The sequence below is a fragment of the Procambarus clarkii genome, chromosome 65, assembly GCF_040958095.1.
Source record: "Procambarus clarkii isolate CNS0578487 chromosome 65, FALCON_Pclarkii_2.0, whole genome shotgun sequence".
NCBI lineage: Eukaryota > Metazoa > Arthropoda > Malacostraca > Decapoda > Cambaridae > Procambarus > Procambarus clarkii.
This window is the reverse complement of record NC_091214.1, coordinates 17,370,816-17,390,815: the sequence shown is the minus strand read 5'-3', so window position 1 is coordinate 17,390,815 and position 20,000 is coordinate 17,370,816. Positions and strand designations below refer to the sequence as shown.

At 42.6% G+C, this 20,000-nt stretch overlaps 1 protein-coding gene across 3 annotated transcripts in view; it reads left to right on the top strand.

Annotated features, from left to right (window-relative positions):
• The first annotated feature begins 8,282 nt into the window (after positions 1–8,282).
• Positions 8,283–20,000, top strand: part of LOC123771205 (glutamate receptor 2) — a 260,925-nt gene continuing 249,207 nt past the window's right edge. For all 3 annotated transcript variants that reach the window (XM_069309471.1, XM_069309473.1, XM_069309472.1), the window contains exon 1: positions 8,283–9,501. Coding sequence is in view for 1 of the 3 variants with exons in the window: in XM_069309472.1 (XP_069165573.1) it covers positions 9,428–9,501 (74 nt within the window). In the remaining 2 variants the exon portion in view is untranslated. The remainder of the gene's footprint in view (positions 9,502–20,000) is intronic.

Here is a 20,000-nt window from a genome sequence, read left to right as displayed (position 1 = left end):
TATTGATTTCTGGAACTCTATGTACTCTTTCATTGATTCCTGGAACTCTATGTACTCTTTCATTGATTCCTGGAACTCCATGCACTCTTTCATTAGTTTCTGGGAACTCCATGTACTGTTTCATTGATTCCTGGAACTCCATGCACTCTTTCATTGATTCCTGGAACTCCATGCACTCTTTCATTGATTTCTGTGAACTCATGCACTCTTTCATTGATTCCTTGAACTCCATGCACTCTTTTATTGATTCCTGGAACTCCATGCACTCCTTTATTGATTCCTGGAACTCCATGCACTCTTTTATTGATTCCTGGAACTCCATGCACTCTTTTATTGATTTTGGGGAACTCCATGCACTCTTTTATTGATTTTGGGGAACTCCATGCACTCTTTTATTGATTCCTGGAACTCCATGCACTCTTTTATTGATTCCTGGAACTCCATGCACTCTTTTACTGATTCCTTGAACTCCATGCACTCTTTTATTGATTCCTGGAACTCCATGCACTCTTTCATTGATTTCTGGGAACTCCATGCACTCTTTTATTGATTCCTGGGAACTTCATGCACTCTTTTATTGATTCCTGGGAACTCCATGCACTCTTTCATTGATTTCTGGGAACTCCATGTATTTTTTTATTGATTTCTGGAACTCCATGCACTCTCTCGCTGATTCCTGGAACTTGATTCAATTTTTTGTCCACGGATTCTTATTCCATGTCTTTCCGTTTGTTGACTAGAACTTAGCTGCTTCAGCGGGTCGTTCTCCGTAAGAAATGAAATGGTTTTGCCTAGCCAGTCGGCCGCGGAGCCGGTCGGCCGAGCGGACAGCACGCGGGACTTGTGATCCTGTGGTCCTGGGTTCGATCCCAAGCGTCGGCGAGAAACAATGGGCAGAGTTTCTTTCACCCTATGCCCCTGTTACCTAGCAGTAAATAGGTACCTGGGTGTTAGTCAGCTGTCACGGGCTGCTTCCTGGGGGTGGAGGCCTGGTCGAGGACCGGGCCGCGGGGACACTAAAAACGCCCCGAAATCATCTCAAGGTAACCTCAAGATAGCCAGAGGCGTCAGAACATGGGCTTCCGACTTAAGATATCGTTGCCGGGAGGTGGTAGAGACTATGAAGCGAAAATTTTATAGTGATGAAAATCTCCTATAGATCTTCCATAGGTCGTTTCAGGCCTAAGTGAGGCCGCTGCCTAGATGGAACGACCCCAACTGTTTACCCCCTATTGGTTAGGTTAGGTTAGGTTAGGTTACAGCCTGATCACGATTGTATCGTGATCCAGCCTGTACTCCTCTTGACATACCAGAAAATATTCTGAGGAAACTACTCCAACCTTGTACTAAAGAGGCACCCTTCTTGAGCCCGGATGGGCACATGTATAAGAAAGTAGATGGGGTCGCCATGGGTTCTCCCCTAGGTGTCCTGTTTGCAAACTTCTACATGGGTACCATCGAGCAAAAAGTCTTAGTCGACATGAACTTGAAACCGGCCATATACTGCAGGTATGTTGACGACATTTTTACACAGGTACCTGATGTCAGACATCTGCAGGAGCTGAAGGAGGCATTTGAGCAGAGTTCCGTGCTGCGTTTCACTTACGAGATGGAAAAGGATGGGAAGCTGCCCTTTCTAGATGTACCAGTCATGGAAAAGAGCGGAGGTTTCCACACTGCAGTCTACACTAAGGAAACGAACATAGGAATGTGCCTAAATGCCAACAGCGACTGCCCAGACAGGTACAAGAGGAGTGTTGTTAACGCATATGTCGACCGTGCTCTCAGCCACAGCTCAGAATGGAAGCAAGTCGACGAAGAACTCTGTAGGGTAAGGCAGGTCCTAGTCAACAACGGCTTCTCCAATGGTTTCGTCGAAGACATCATAAGAAGGAAAGTGAAACGCCATGCAACCTCTGAAGAGACAACTAACACAACACCTATACCCCCTATTAGACTATTTTACAGGAACTTCTTTTCCACAGCTCATAAAACGGAGGAAAGGGTCCTGAAAGATATTGTTAATAGAAACGTTATCCCTACAGACAAAAATCAGAGGATACAACTGACGATTTACTATAAAACCAGAAAAACGGCCAGCCTACTCATGAGAAACTCTCCAGACCCAAAGCAGAACGCTTTAAAGAGAGACCAACGTCGTCTATGCCTTCAAATGCCCACTTGGGGACTGTAAGCTCCAAAAAACCCAGTATATAGGCAAGACAACAACATCTCTTTCTAGGCGTTTAACGATGCATAAGCAACAGGGCTCCATTAAGGAACATATAATCTCTTCCCACAACCAAACCATCGCCAGAGAAATCCTAATAAACAACACAGAAATCATCGATAGATACAGCGATAGCAGACGGCTTGACGTTTGCGAGGCACTGCACATTAAGAAGTCAACACCAGCAATCAACAGCCAATTAATGCACAACTATATTCTACCCACCTCAAGACTCTGCTCCAATATAGAAGCATCAAGAAATATGGACCAATAGGCTTTCTACAATCACTTCCATTTCAATACCCATTGTTTCGTGTTCTGTCTTGTGTTGATGATGATGATGATGATGATGATGATGAAGATTAAGCCACCCAAAAGGTGGCACGGGCATGAATATCTCGTAAGTGGTGGCCCTTTTGAGCCATTATCAGTATCAAGAGCTGATACTGGAGATCTGTGGAGGCGCGACTGCACCCTGCGTGACGGGAGATGTCTCCCGGACCAAGTGGTGACGAGATGGACGTGTGATGGTCAGTCATGATGATGATGAAGATTAAGCCATGGTGTTGATGATGATGATGATGATGATGATGAAGATTAAGCCACCCAAAAGGTGGCACGGGCATGAATAGCCCGTAAGTGGTGGCCCTTTTGAGCCATTACCAGTATCAAGAACTGATACTGGAGATCTGTGGAGGTGCGAATGCACCCTGCGTGACGGAAGATGTCTCCCTTGTGAATGTGTTAAGATGAAGATGAAGCCACCCAAAAGGTGGCACGGGCATGAATAGCTCGTAAGTGGTGGCCCTTTTGAGCCATTACCAGTATCAAGAGCTGATACTGGAGATCTGTGGAGGTGCAAGTGCACTCTGCGTGACGGGAGATGTCTCCCATGAATGTGTCCAAGATGACGATTAAGCCATCCAAAAGGTGGCACGGGCATGAATAGCCCGTAAGTGGTGGCCCTTTTGAGCCATCACCAGTATCAATAGATGATACTGGAGATCTGTGGAGGTGCGACTGCACCCTGCGTGACGGGAGATGTCTCCCGGACCAAGTGGTGACCAAATGGGTCTAAGGAAGTGGCTCAACAGTGATGATTGAAGGTATGGTATGTGACTCGGTGTTGATGAAATTAATACCCTATTAAATACCACCTCACCCCATCCACCTCACTCAAATGTAGATATAAACAAATCGGAGATATGTAAGTTCTATTCAGTTGTGTATGTGTAAAGTCTTTGAAAATGTAATAAGTTTTACGAAACGCGCTCAAGTGCCGCGTCAGACTAGAAATAAAAATGAATTTTGGAGAAATTGATTTTTGAATTACCTCCAACAGTGAAAAGAAATTTACGAAAGATTGAGAAAATTCGTGTTAGAATTATTAATCTTACTTTTTCGGTCATATTTAATAATATATATATAACTGAAAACTCACACCCCAGAAATGACTCGAACCCATACTCCCAGGAGCAACACAACTGGTATGTACAAGACGCCTTAATCCCTTCAGTTGCATATTGTCCTGGGGACCATTCAGGCTTGTTCGCAATAATATATATATATATATATATATATATATATATATATATATATATATATATATATACATATATATATATATATATATATATATATATATATATACATATATATATATATATATATATATATATATATATATACATACATATATATATATATATACATACATATATATATATATATATATACATACATATATATATATATATATATATATATATATATATATATATATATATATATATATATATATATATATATATATATATGTTGGAAATTTCCAACAGTTATTTTCATCCTTAATACAACAGGCTGTATTTCCTGTATTAGGCTTCATGCACATCTAATGTTCATTTAATAATCCTTAATACACCAGGATGTATTTCCTGTATTAAGAGTAATAATTCACTAACACTACTAATACGTAGTTTAGTATTGTAGAATTTACTGTATTAGGTTGTGGAACATTATGTAATTTCTCCGAGAATTGTGTAGTGTTGCGTCAGGCACGCACGGAGGATAAAATTTCCACATACTTGTAGATCAAACACCAATGTAACCATTTACTTTCCTTTAATAGGAATAATAATTTAGTAATAGGTTTACTTTTAGCATACAATAGTTTACTGGAATTTCTTTACCCAGCTTAATCGCTGTTCCAGTAAATCATATCATAATCTAACATCATTTCCACCACCAAGCCCGTATTATTTTATTTGTGTCGTCTACAATAACTGACGTGCACTGTGAGAATTAAACATCACCACATAAAATATTTATCTTAATCATCAAGAGTGTTCATAAACGCCCCCTTCCCTATTTAGCGTTAATAAGTAAATATAATTTATGCTCGAATCCTCACGGCGAGCTATTGCGCATGCGCGACTTTGGGGAAGGAGAAGGGGGAGGACTCGCGCCATATTTGGGATCAACAAGTGGTGCTCCGTAAGCGGTCCAAAATCTTCTCATCCAACCGGCATCCGAACATCTTTAGATGCCAGATTGAGGACGCAGCTTCCCAGAATCACGGACACCAGTTCGGCAGGCATTTTGACCTCATTTGTTCTATTTAACGAGCTCTTAAATAAGATCATGTAGGTGCCATGTCGTTATGATGCGGGCGTGAAAATAATCTCGTGTAAGTGTAGCTCTTTCCCCTCCAAATATTTAGGTATTACCGTATATGTGTGTGAATACTAGTCTGGAGGTGGAAATTACGGGATTATCATTATTGCAGCATGGTGCAACACCCCTGAGGAAGCGTGTGACCGCCATACCCTCACGTGCGCCAACTTAACACTATCTCAAACTGTTTCCAGTATACCACTTACGGGCTATTCATGCCCGTGCCACCTCTTGGGTGGCTTAATCTTTATCAATCAATCAATCTGTTTCCAGCCAGACGTACAGTGGACTGCATCTACGTCCTCTGTCACAGCTGAGACATAATCAGTTTTCATTGTAGATAGTAGTTTATTATTCAGAGTCCATATCCATATATATATACCTACATATCTGATGCTGCTAGTTATGCATTATTAATCTTCATATGGCAGTAGTATTTTGCATTATATATTTTACTCATTATTTATGTGTGTGCATATTATAATTATTATTATTGCATAATATATGTTCCACATAGATTAATCTTATAGAATACCCCCCCCCCCAAATTATGTCATGGGAGGCTGGTTCTAGAATTATATAATTTACAGTCATTGCTTAATTAATGGAATTTATTCATATAATCATAGATCTATAAGCCACTGATTTCTCATTTAATTACTCATTCTGGTCCTTCGAGCTATCTTAGAATTTATCATTATTTTACATTCACATAATTATACATTTTCTTAGTATTATACTGGAGCCAGATTTCCCGACAATATATATATATATATATATATATATATATATATATATATATATATATATATATATATATATATATATATATATATATATATAATATAAATGTACACAATTTTTTCCAATTATTGGGGGAGGTATTTCTGGTCAGTATTTCATCTGGGAATAATGCACTGTGGGGCTGGGGTTTTATCTAGTAAATCGAGGATTTGGAATCGGGGATCGAGTGTGCGTGTACCGCCCAGTGTTCCAAGAGGGGGGAGTGGGAGGGGCGGGGGAGAAGGAGTGGGGGGGGGGGGGGCAGGGGGAGCATATTCCACCCCTGGCTCACAAAAAGAAACTTTATGCTTACACAAACATATATCAGTTTGGCTATTTTTTTTTTAGTCATATCGTCACACTATTTCTATTAGACTCCTTCGCCACACTGAAAACATCACAGTAGAGCCCCCAGTAGGCTCAGGAACCTGTACGCCAGTTGAGAGGCTGGACCAAAGAGCCAGAGCTTAACCCCCGCAAGCACAATTAGGTGGATACAGAATGTGTGTGTGTGCATGGTCGCTTACTGAGGACATTACAGTATGTGTGGTGGCTCAAACGCGAGTCATCCTTGCAGACGATGGGTCACAATAACGTGGCTGAAGAAATGATGACCCAGCCACAAGAGGGAGGGGGTCACAACGACTCCATAATTTTTACGGGCTATTCATGCCCGTGCCACCTCTTGGGTGGCTTAATATTTGTCAATCAATCAATCGACTCCATAATAGTCCAAGACGGGTAGAAACGTCGTCGCTTCTCCAATCTGTCTTGTGAATGTCAGTGAATCTGACTAGTATATTTTTGTCTTATTTTCAAACACAATGAACTTCAACAAGTGAGCTCAGCCGTGCATTAAATATACCCAAACCATCCTCAGGCAACTCTCACCCATGCATCCGCTGACTATAAGGGCGCATTCATTAATTTTAAAGTACTATGTACACAAAATACTATTTTTGTTTTCTCTTCAGAAATATAATAATAATATTAGTATATTATATAATATTATCACATAATATTATTTCGTGTTATAAGTAAGCCTTGATTAGGTTAGGTGTTTAGGTTCTTTTGTCATTAGGATGGGAAAGCATTTCACCTCATGTGTTAATTCGAACACAGGGAGTACAAATTTCACCCGCTACTGTTTTTCGGGATTAAAGTAATCGTACTGGTTGGTCAATAAGCATTTGTGGTTGCCTTAATAATCCTTTTGTTCGAAACAGAGGAGTTGGACGACTGGATTACCGAACATATGACCATTGTTGACGCGGGCGGACTAAATTTAAATTATGGAGGTGAGGCTTTTAGAGCGGAGCGCTACGAACAGGAAATGAGTCAAACATTTGGTCAATATTGTGTCAACCTGTCCACAGGTCAGGAGCAACCATCAATTTGTAACGTATTGGGGTATTAAAATAGCTCTTTTTCGTGAATAAATGAATATTATTGTATATTAAAGTTTATTATAGTTAGGCTAGGTGTACAGGTTCAGGGGTAACTATTTGTATTTAAGTACGTGGGTAAATAATAAATAAATAAATGTTTATTTAGGTAAGGGACATACAAGAGATTTTACAAAGTTTGTTGGATTAATAGATAGAGCTAGTACATACAATGCCTAAAGCCACTATTACGCAAAGCGTTTTGGGCAGTATTATTTCGGGTGAAGCATTTGCAGTGTTTGGCGGTCGACAGAGGTCGGCAACTTGAGGAAAATTAGAAATATATGTCATCAGTTGTGAGTCGTGTTTACTCACAACCGAGTCGTATGTAAACCGCTTCGTGTGTAAACCGCTTCGAGTGTAAACCGCTTCGTGTGTAAACCGCTTCGAGTGTAAACCGCGTCGTGTATAAACTTTTTCATTCACAAAATCCATTTCAGAACTGCCCGAAACACTATGCGTGTTAGTGGCTATACAGAAATATAAGAACACCAATGTTATGTACTCTAACAAACCCAATCTACCTTCTTATATATAAATAAATAAACATGAAGTCTGGCAGCTGGATTGACGAGAATTTGGCTTGATATTTTTAGGTTAAATTGTGATTAAAAACCACTAGGCTTCGAGTGGGTTTAAGTTCATTCGAAACTCCGAGAGAATCTTTATTCCCGGCGGACTAGATCAGTATGACATCCACCACCTTGTGAGGAGGGTGTGTTATGTCGTGATGAAAATACACAGTGTTATAGAAAATTGGCGCCCTCGGCTGCTGGATAATAGCAGCATATGTTGCCATAGTGAGTTATATATATATATATATATAGCTTAGGAGGAACTAATCAGGTAAGAGTGTGTGTGTTAATCACAATATAGTTCGTATACAGGAAATTGTGAGTTGTTTTTCCCCGTGTGTGTGTGTGTTTTTCGATCGTTCCATTCCTGACTTGCAAGGTACCATAGTTCTTAGTGAGTGAGCGAGAGGGAGGGAAGGAACGAGCAGAAACCACTGCTGCGTAGCTGAAGTTGTAGTAAGTGATGACTGTGCGGTGGTATAGTGGAAATATATATGCAGTTACTAAACATTTTTCGCGTGATGTGAGAGCAGCAGATATACAAACACTTAAATGTTACTTGTTGCTTTGCAGGAAAGTTAATTTATTTTTCAGAGTTACAGGTACTGTCAGTATTCGTTCCTTCCCAAGGAAGACTTTTAAGTGACTGATGATCAGTGATTGGGATAAATTAAAACATTGCTGATAATCAGTGATTGGGATAAATTAAAACATTGGTGATAATCAGTGATTGGGATAAATTGACGCAGTTGATAATCAGTGATTGCGAGAAATTAACACATTGCTAATCAGTGATTGCTAGAAATTAACACATTGGTGATAATCAGTGATAGCAAGAAATTAACACATTGGGGATGATCAGTGATTGGGGTAAATTAACGCATTGGTGGTAATCAGTGATTGCGAGAAATTAACACAATGGTGATAATCAGTGATTGTGAGAAATTAACACATTGGTGGTAATCAGTGATTGTGAGAAATTAACACAATGGCGATAATCAGTGATTGCGAGAAATTAACACACTGGGGATAATCAGTGATTGTGAGAAATTAACATGTTGTTCATAATCAGTGATTGTGAGAAATTAACACGTTGTTGATAATCAGTGATTGTGAGAAATTAACACATTGATAATCAGTGATTGCGAGAAATTAACACATTGGGGATAATCAGTGATTGTGAGAAATTAACACGTTTGGGATAATCAGTGATTGCGAGAAATTAACACATTAGTGATAATTAGTGATTGCGAGAAATTAACACGTTGGGGATAATCAGTGATTGTGAGAAATTAACACATTGGTGATAATCAGTGATTGCGAGAAATTAACACAATGCTGATAATCAGTGATTGCGAGAAATTAACACATTGGGGATAATCAGCGATTGTGAGAAATTAACACATTGGTGATAATCAGTGATTGGGATAAATTAACACATTGGTGATAATCAGTGATTGGGATAAATTAACACATTGGGGATAATCAGTGATTGTGAGAAATTAACACATTGATAATCAGTGATTGCGAGAAATTAACACATTGGCGATAATCAGTGATTGCGAGAAATTAACACATTGAGGATAATCAGTGATTGCGAGAAATTAAGACACTGGTAATAATCAGTGATTGCGAGAAATTAACATATTGGGGATAATCAGTGATTGCTAGAAATTAACACATTGGTGATAATCAGTGATTGCGAGAAATTAAGACAAGAAATGCCACAGCTATTACACGTGGCTCACGTCGAAGGCAGTGTTGCCCAACTGGCGCCGTCAACCTTCAGTTTAAGGTAAGCAAAATCCTGAATCGTCCCCTTCACCTCAACTCGTTCAATTTAAATGAAAAAATTCAATTTGTAACCAAAAAGAATTCTCCCCGCCGCTTCCTATACCCCCTCACCCATTCCTCTACCCCCTCCCTCCCCCCGCTTCCTCTACCCCCTCCCCGCCGCTTCCTCTACCCCCTCCCTCCCCCCCGCTTACTCTACCCCCTCCCTCCCCCCCGCTTACTCTACCCCCTCCCTCCCCCCCGCTTCCTCTACCCCCTCCCCCCCCACTTCCTCTACCCCCCTCCCCCCGCTTCATCTACCCCCCTCCCCCCCGCTTCCTGTACCCCCCTCCCCCGCTTCCTCTACCCCCTCCCTCCCCCGCTTCCTCTACCCCCTCCCTCCCCCCCCGCTTACTCTACCCCCTCCCTCCCCCCGCTTCCTCTACCACCTCCCCCCCTCCCCCCCCCGCTTCATCTACCCCCCTCCCCCCCCGCTTCCTCTACCCCCTCCCCCCCCCGCTTTCTCTACCCCCTCCCCCCGCTTCCTCTACCCCCTCCCCCCCCCGCTTCCTCTACCCCCTCCCGCCCCCCGCTTCCTCTACCCCCTCCCGCCCCCCGCTTCCTCTACCCCCTCCCCCCCCCGCTTCCTCTACCCCCTCCCCCCGCTTCCTCTACCCCCTCCCCCCCGCTTCCTCTACCCCCTCCCCCCCGCTTCCTCTACCCCCTCCCCCCCCCCCGCTTCCTCTACCCCCTCCCCCCCCCCGCTTCCTCTACCCCCTCCCCCCCCCCCCGCTTCCTCTACCCCCTCCCCCCCCGCTTCCTCTACCCCCTCCCCCCCCCGCTTCCTCTACCCCCTCCCGCCCCCCGCTTCCTCTACCCCCTCCCCCCCCGCTTCCTCTACCCCCTCCCCCCCCCGCTTCCTCTACCCCCTCCCCCCCCCCGCTTCCTCTACCCCCCTCCCCCCCCCCCGCTTCCTCTACCCCCTCCCCCCCCCCCGCTTCCTCTACCCCCTCCCCCCCCCGCTTCCTCTACCCCCTCCCCCCACTTCCTCTACCCCCCTCCCCCCCCGCTTCCTCTACCCCCTCCCCCCGCTGGACCACGTGACCAGGACAAGTTCACATACTGTACATATAACAAATACATGGAAATAATAAAAATGCAATTTATTAACTAATTTATTAAAAGAAAAACTAAAACAAAATCTAAATATGTTCACTCCCTGTCACTTTAACACTCCCTACTTGACCTGAACGGCAATGAATTGACTATCCCTATAAGGACTCATAAAGCAACTCTACCTTGGGCGACCAGCTAGATGTTGGGGTCTGGTCTTGGGAGAGGTAAGATGGTTGACCTCCCCCAGTTGATCTGGAGTCCACACTGATCTCTCCTCGTCTGGTCTTCCCCAGACTAGAGCATTGTATTGTTCCGCATCGCTTACAGAGTTACTTAGCCAGGTTTAAGTTATAACAATTAACCTCTGTTGTACTTAATTGATCCAGACTGGTTGAATTATTTTACTGAAGTTAAATTACACAAGCATCTAACGGCAGAGCTGTTCCCGATCACCAAAATGGTTATTTGAACTTTGAGAAATAGTGGACATGTCAACTCTGATGACCTATGACCGCCGGTCACTCGCGCCTTACAACTTAGATCTGATTCGTGACGTCACTGATGGTGACTTAACTCAATAATTAGAATACTCTTGATATTGTACCCAGTAATATTATACAATACAATTTTAATACAAAATGAATAAAGGCTAATTTCTCTAAATTACTGAATACTATAGAATGGTTCATTATACGAAACTATGAACATGGCGTCGATTATTTTCACCGCGAATTCCCTGGGGTCAGGTCCCCGCGCGTCCTCTACCCCCCCCCGCGGGTCCTCTAACCCCCCCCCCCCGCGGGTCCTCTAACCCCCCCCCCGCGGGTCCTCTACCCCCCCCGCGGGTCCTCTACCCCCCCCTCCGCGGGTCCTCTACCCCCCCCGCGGGTCCTCTACCCCCCCCGCGGGTCCTCTACCCCCCCCGCGGGTCCTCTACCCCCCCCCCGCGGGTCCTCTACCCCCCCCCGCGGGTCCTCTACCCCCCCCCCCGCGGGTCCTCTACCCCCCCCCCCCCGCGGGTCCTCTACCCCCCCTTCCCCCGCGGGTCCTCTACCCCCCCTTCCCCCGCGGGTCCTCTACCCCCCCTTCCCCCGCGGGTCCTCTACCCCCCCCCCGCGGGTCCTCTACCCCCCCGCGGGTCCTCTACCCCCCCGCGGGTCCTCTACCCCCCTCCCGCACGTCCTCTACCACCCCCCCCGCGCGTCCTCTACCCCCTCTCCCCTTTCCTCTACCCCCTCCCCCCCCCCGCTTCCTCTATCCCCTCCCCCCCCCGCTTCCTCTATCCCCTCCCCCCCCCCGCTTCCTCTACCCCCCAACCCTTCATCCACCCACTACCCCTCCTAAACCCCTTCCCCATCCCTTCCCCCCCACCCCTCCCCTTCAATTTCTCCAACCCCCCTCCCTGGTGCACCCCTACTGCTAGGCCCCCTCTTCCATCCCACCATTCCCCCCACCCATCGAGCCCCCTCACCTTCCCCCCCCCCCTCTAACCCTTTTCCCCATCTCGCCCCCTCACCTTCCATCCCCCTCCTTCGTCCCCCCTCCATCTCCCCTACTCCGCATAGCCCCTTCACTTTCATAAAATATAATTACCCCCCTCCCCCCCGGCCGTCCCCCACCCCCTCTTTTAACGACAATTTAATTGAAAGAGGATTTCTGCGAATTTTATTTTTAGTCAGGACTGAAGAAATCAAATAAAACAGTGTAGTTTTGATGTGTAGATAATATGTTCACAAGTGTTCGTGTTATTGTGTACACGACGTTTCGAGCCCACATGGTTCATTCTCAAGGGATGAGTGACATGACATGTTGACCAGACCACACTAGAAAGTGAAGGGACGACGACGTTTCGGTCCGTCCTGGACCATTCACAATCGACTTGAGAATGGTCCAGGACGGACCGAAACGTCGTCGTCCCTTCACTTTCTAGTGTGGTCTGGTCAACATATTTCAGCCACGTTATTGTGACTCCTCGCCAGCATATCGATCTAGATAGGCTTTTGAAATGGTCGCAAAGCTGGCAAGCAGGAGCAGTTTAAGGTTATGTAAATGTAAGGTTATGAGGCTAGGTAATGATGATAGTTGTAAGGTGGAGGGTGTAGATAGTGCCAAATCTGATTGTGAAAAAGATATGCGAGTCTGGATTAGCAAAATTTAAAGCTAAACAGATTCCACGCGCGCGCGCACACGCACGCACACACACACACACACACACACACACACACACACACACACACACACACACACACACACACACACACACACACACACACACACACACACACACGCGCACGCACACACACACGTGTTTGAAATAGATTAGACACTGGGATTTATTTATCGAAGTGTAAGTAACAAGACACCTGGTGTTATTCCTCAGCTATATCTTGCTCTTGTTATGCAATATATAGCCTAATATATATTCTTATATATTACTGAGTTATGATTAGTAAGAATTTAAAACCCAAAAAATCAAAGCATAAATGTTCGTAATACGATTCATTTATCAAACCGTTAATATTATATCTTGCGTAATGCTTGACTAATGTCTTGTTCTTGTTAGAATATGATCATTTAGATTATGCAGTTCAGTTTTGGGCGCTATACTTTAGAATGGATATAAATTCACTAGATCGCGTCCAGCGTAGGATGACAAAGTTAATCCCACATGTTAAAAAGCCCTTCCAAATGAAGACAGACTAACAAAACTTAATTTACGTTTCTGGATCCTCGTGAGGGGCAGTAGCACGCTAGGTTGCAATTCTTTTACTATGTCGTTGTACAGTTGACTTAAGGCCCGTCTGGGAATATCCCCGTGCGTACGTTCAAGCCCTCATCACGGCCCTTGTGGATTTGTTCATTTGATATAACACGCTATGGTGATTTCTGTGTGTGTTACATTTTCTAGAAAGGCGCAGAGTTAAGGGTGAAATGATTTTGGTGGTCCCTTGATTGTTTCAAGCGTAGTTTAGACATACATGTGACTGAGTTTGGGTGGATATAAATAAGAGCTGCCTCGTATGGACCAATGTAAGCCTTATATGTATATATATATATATAGATTAAAATGTAACTATTCAGTTCACTACACACAGAAATCACAATAGCCTGATGCATCAAATGAACAAATCAACAAGGGGGCGTGATGAGGGTTCAGTTATTCTGAATAATACCTGAATAACTATTCAGTTATTCATGGGGAAAACTGGTAGTGTAAAAGGACATTTTAAAAGGCCTTTCACTGAACCATTTAAATAACTAGTATCTTTCTCATTCCAGGTAGGAAATAAGATTCATCGCGGGACAGAAATCTCCCCAATTTTAAGGTACGTTTCTGTTTCTGTTTTGTTTACGTTTCTGTTTAAGGTTTTGTTCTGTTTTTGTTTTGTTTACGTTTCTGTTTTGTTTACGTTTCTGTTTAAGGTTCTGTTTCTGTTTTGTTTACGTTTCTGTTTTGTTTACGTTTCTGTTTTGTTTACGTTTCTGTTTAAGGTTCTGTTTCTGTTTTGTTTACGTTTTTGTTTTGTTTACGTTTGTTTTGTTTACGTTTCTGTTTAAGGTTTTGTTCTGTTTGTTTTGTTTACGTTTCTGTTTTGTTTACGTTTCTGTTTTGTTTACGTTTCTGTTTTGTTTACGTTTCTGTTTTGTTTACGTTTCTGTTTTGTTTACGTTTCTGTTTAAGGTTTCGTTCTGTTTGTTTTGTTCTGTTTCTGTTTTGTTCTGTTTCTGTTTTGTTTACGTTTCTGTTTAAGGTTTCGTTCTGTTTCTATATATTAGTTTAGAGGTCTAACAAGACCACTGTGTGAGCTGGCCGTTCAGCCTTTTCGGAGGTGCTGTAATTATCCATTCGACCTTAGACGTCAAATCGACGTGATGTTAGCTAATTAGTTTGGTTTAGAAAGTCTTGGCATGGCTTAGGTAGGCCTTGTCCTGGCTTTGTAGGTCTTTGTCTAGGCTTAGTAGGTCTAGACAAGGCCAAGTAGGCCTTTACAAGGCTTAGTAAGGCCTAGTAAAGCTTGGAAAGTCTTGGCAAGGCTTAGTAAGCCTTGTCAAGGCGTGGACAGGCCTGGTGGCGCCGTGACAGGCTTGGTGGCGCCGTGACAGGCTTGGTGGCGCCGTGACAGGCTTGTGGCGCCGTGACAGGCTTGTGGCGCCGTGACATGCTTGGTGGCGCCGTGACAGGCTTGGTGGCGCCGTAAAAGACTTGGTGGCAGACTTCATTTACTGTTGTTGGGCAAGTTTAGTTTTCTGTCAGCCAGCGATATTTTGAGGGGTTTTGCTTCTAATGTAACATTCAGGCAACTTGAAGTAATTCCTCTCACATTTCCCGTGCCTATCAACACAAAAGTAATGGCTCCATACCCGGAGAAATTACATTATCGTAATGTATCGATGAGAAAAATATAATTTAGTTTTTTAGCTGTATTTAGATTCAGACCATGGCATGGCTTAGTGGTCTAAGGCGTGTGCTTGGTGAAATTAATGATTTGGAAAAAATGAATGGATTTGGAAATAATGAAAAAATGATTTGGACAGGGAGGAAACGGAGAGACGACCCACTGAGGGCTGGGTGCAATCTTTCTCTCCCTTACGTCAGTGCGTTATCATTTCTTTCAAAGCTGGCTGCCTACCTGTGATAGAGCAACAACAGCCGCGCACTGCAGTGTGAACCTAGAGCATAGGTTCTAATCGTCTTCACGGCTCCGACTGATTTTCTTAAGTCTTTTAGCCTCAGCGTGTAAACACAACGTGCTAAAAGTTTTTCTTTTACAAATAAAAGTAAAATGTAAAAAGCAGATGTAAAATGTTCTTTTACATCTGCTCACCACTTGAAGTTAACCCGTGTTACTAGGTTAAAATGTCTGGATAATTGTTTTAACTTGTCAGACGCTAAATTCTAACACCAAGGAGACATTAACATCCGAGGCTTCGGGATCCCAATATATTTTCCGCCTTTCGGGAAGGGGGGTAAAATACCCCTTTTTTGGAAAGGGGGTAAAATACCCCCTTTTGGAAAGGGGGTAAAATAACCCCTTTTGGGAAGGGGGTAAAATACCCCTTTTTTGGAAAGGGGGTAAAATACCCCCTTTTGGGAAGGGGGTAAAATACCCCCTTTTGGGAAGGGGGTAAAATACCCCCTTTTGGGAAGGGGGTAAAATACCCCCTTTTGGGAAGGGGGTAAAATACCCCCTTTTGGGAAGGGGGTAAAATACCCCCTTTTGGGAAGGGGGTAAAATACCCCCTTTTGGGAAGGGGGTAACCAAGAGGCGGGTGTTGTCCGTTGGGGTTGGGGTTTTTTTTTGGGGGGGGGGGGTGAGTATGAGCATGGACTTCTATCCCATGTTCACTATAACTCTCCACACACATACTCGAGTCTGTTCATTGGTGCAGAACAGAAGTCGTTATTGGTGGTAGTTATTAATTAATGACGTTACTAGTGGTAGTATATAATATAATACCAGTTAATATTTCTTTTGTGTCCTAGTGCTTGGGAGAGTTTGTTTATTGATGAATAGTATAAGGAGAGAATTGACAGCAGGAGTGTATGTAAATACTTATTGATCTATCGATATTGCTCTGATATTTCCATTACAGTTTATCCTTCGATAGATAATAATATTTATTATTATTATTATTATTATTATTATGTAGAAGTTTCTCTCTGTAGCCTAAACAGACCATGACTTGATATTCGAAGGCTATATTTACACCATTTAAAAACACAGTTGCAAGGGAAAAAAACAATAGCTATTGAACAGCAGCTCACTCCTCTCCTCTTTTACCGTAACTGGACAGCAAGCACTCAAAAAAACGAGGCAATTGGACTTTTTCCTTTTAATTTGGTAACGCACAAACAATGGTATTGATAGAGGGGGGAAGGGGGAGGGGGAGGGAGCAGTGCGGGTTCAAACTAACGAATATATGAACAAACGGATGAACATATATGAACAAGTAGATGAATTGATTTGATGAACGAACAAGTGGATCAGCCTGTCGTCCTCCCCCCCCCCCCCGAACACTGGTCAAATGCTCGTTAATTTAGGTGTAGTGAAATAACTTTGGGGGGGGGGCCTCCAGGGACGCGGGTTCGATCCCATCGTATGCCTGAGGAGTCCAGGGGACCCGGGTTCGATCCCACTGCATTAACTGGGTTTCGCCGTAGAGTTTTCTATAACTTTAGCATTATTATATTTTGAGAGAGATTGTGACATGGTTTAATATTGATATTGCTTCCAGGCTCAAAGTTTGAAACTTTTTCCCAGGGTAAGTTTTATTTACATGAAAAATATTAATAATTTTTCCAACTCCGAAAGAGAGAGAGAGAGGGAGAGCGCGATCAAGTGAAAGGGAGAGAGAGAGAGAGAGAGAGCGATCAAGTGAAAGGGGGGGGAGAGAGAGAGCGATCAAGTGAAAGGGGGGAGAGAGAGAGCGATCAAGTGAAAGGGGGGGGAGAGAGCGCGATCGAGTGAGAGAGAGAGAGAAAGCGCGAGAGTGAAAGCGAGTGACTGGCAATTCGTGAAAGCAAGCGAGTGAAAGCAATTCGTCTACGGAGACAAAGTAAGTCTCCGTTGACGCGTGGTAACAAACTCGCTTCACGCATTGCGAATCATTTCAGCCGGGTTCGAGTCCTGGCCAGGACTGATCGATTGGGCACCGATCCCTGTTAGCTCTCGTTTACCCAACAATAATTGGGTACCTATAGTTTTAAGCCGATTGACGGGTCGTGTTCTAGTGAGAACCAATAGGGTATAAGGCTTATGACGACCTATGGGATATGAGGCTTTAAGCCAATCAGGAGTCAGAACCAGTTTTCAACTGTCCCCCCTCCCCCCTTGTGTACAAAATACGAGACACAATAGGGGAACCTACAACTACCTAGATGGCAACATCTGCTCATGTCACACATATATATTTTTCTCCTTTTCATGCGTATACAAACTCTTAATTCAAAATATTGAGTTATATACATCACAGATCTGCAGCTCATCTGTAGCCATGATCCTCCAAGATACGGCCGTCTCTAATCCATCTTTGAATCATGTTCATCCTAGTTCCTTTCTTCCCAAAAGGTGCAGTTTCTCCTATATATATATTTTAACATTATTACATCATGTTAATTTGTCTATAACGTGATTACAAAACAATGGAGAAGTATTTTGGTAAATGGCGAATTCTCTCTGTAAAATGTAACGAAAATCGAGAGTTCTCTAACCTCATAGGAATCAAAAGTTTTCTAACCTCGTAGAAATCGAAAGTTCTCCCACCTCAAAGGAATCGAATGTTCTCTAACCTCATAGGAATCGAAAGTTCTCTAACCTCATAGGAATCAAAAGTTCTCTAACCTCATAGGAATCGAAAGTTCTCTAACCTCATAGGAATCAAAAGTTCTCTAACCTCATAGGAATCAAAAGTTCTCTAACCTCATAGGAATCAAAAGTTTTCTAACCTCGTAGAAATCGAAAGTTCTCCCACCTCATAGGAATCAAAAGTTCTCTAACCTCATAGGAATCGAAAGTTCTCTAACCTCATAGGAATCAAAAGTTCTCTAACCTCATAGGAATCAAAAGTTCTCTAACCTCACAGGAATCAAAAGTTCTCTAACCTCACAGTAATCAAAAGTTCTCTAACCTCACAGTAATCAAAAGTTCTCTAACCTCACAGGAATCGAAAGTTTCTCTAAACTCACAGGAATCGAGAGTTCTCTAACCTCATAGGAATCAAAAGTTCTCTAACCTCATAGGAATCAAAAGTTCTCTAACCTCATAGGAATCAAAAGTTCTCTAACCTCACAGGAATCAAAAGTTCTCTAACCTCACAGGAATCAAAAGTTTTCTAACCTCACAGTAATCAAAAGTTCTCTAACCTCACAGGAATCGAAAGTTTCTCTAAACTCACAGGAATCGAGAGTTCTCTAACCTCATAGGAATCAAAAGTTCTCTAACCTCATAGGAATCAAAAGTTCTCTAACCTCACAGGAATCGAAAGTTCTCCACCTCATATAGGAATCGAAAGTAAACAACTCTCTACCTAAAGTGAAACGGAAATTAACAGTACTCTATCGCAGGGGAAACGATAGTATGTTGTTGATTGAGGGGCGGCGATGACCGAGGGGGCCGGATGCGCCCTAAATGATAGTATAGAGTGCTCTATACTTTAGAGGAATGAAAGTGACCATGCATACAGAGGTTATAAACGGAATTATGTGCAATAATCACATTTTAACTACATGTCCATCAAATTACGTATATGAAGGCAATAGAATAATCCAGCGAGGACTGTATCCATGTTCGCGAAAAATACCAAATGCATTTTCAGAGTTATTTTGGCTGACTTAAATGAAATATATATATATATATATATATATATATAATGTCGTACCTAGTAGCCAGAACGCACTTCTCGACCTTCTATGCAAGGTTCGATTTGCCTAATAGGCCGAGTGATTTTCTTTATTTTCAAAATATTGTTTCTAATTGGTTTATTTGAAATATTATATTATATTAAGAACATAATTTATTGACTTAGTTATGTTAGTTTCGGCTAGGTTAAGATAGGTTAGGTAGGGTAGGTTAGGTTCGGTCAAATATCTGTTAGTTTTAATTGAAATTAGAACAAATTAACTAGTACATAATGAAATGGATAGCTTTATTATTTCATAAGAAAAAATTCGATAAATATATAAATTCAGGAAAACTTGGCTTATTAGGCAAACCGGGCTTTACATAGTAGGCCGAGTGCTGAATTCTGGCTACTAGGTACATTATATATATATATATATATATATATATATATATATATATATATAATATACACACGACTAAAATTGGACGATCTCATTGCTTGAAATTTTCAATGGGAGAACTAGTAGAAAACCGTGATTGGAAAATCGCTCTGGAATCAGATATTTTTCTTTTATTTCGCTTAAAAATGATTGCACGTTACTGACGATGTTTCAGTGTGGATTTGGCTCGGTGTCGACACTTTATTTTGTCCAATATACCAGCATATCACCTTTCAAATTGTAAGCTAAATGTTCAACTTGTCCTTTCGAATAATACACGGTATTTTGACGTCAAAATCTAATGATGCTAGCGGCTCGATAGGTTGACAGGATGTCTCGTTTTCTATACGAGGGTCCTCGGTTAGATTTAGACCAATCTTAGTACATTTTTAAGACGCGATAACTCGAGAAGAGGGCCTGAAAAGTTTCATTTTAGACTGATGAACACCTTCTTCAGCCATTATTGTAACGATATGTAGAAATTGTTACGTACATAGTTACTGAGTCTGAATTTGACAGTTGTTAGGATTTTGAAATCACCGAGTTATGTAGCGTCTAAATCTTGAGTATACAGTTTATAATTATAGGTATTATATGTTAACTTTACATAGGTAAATAATTTA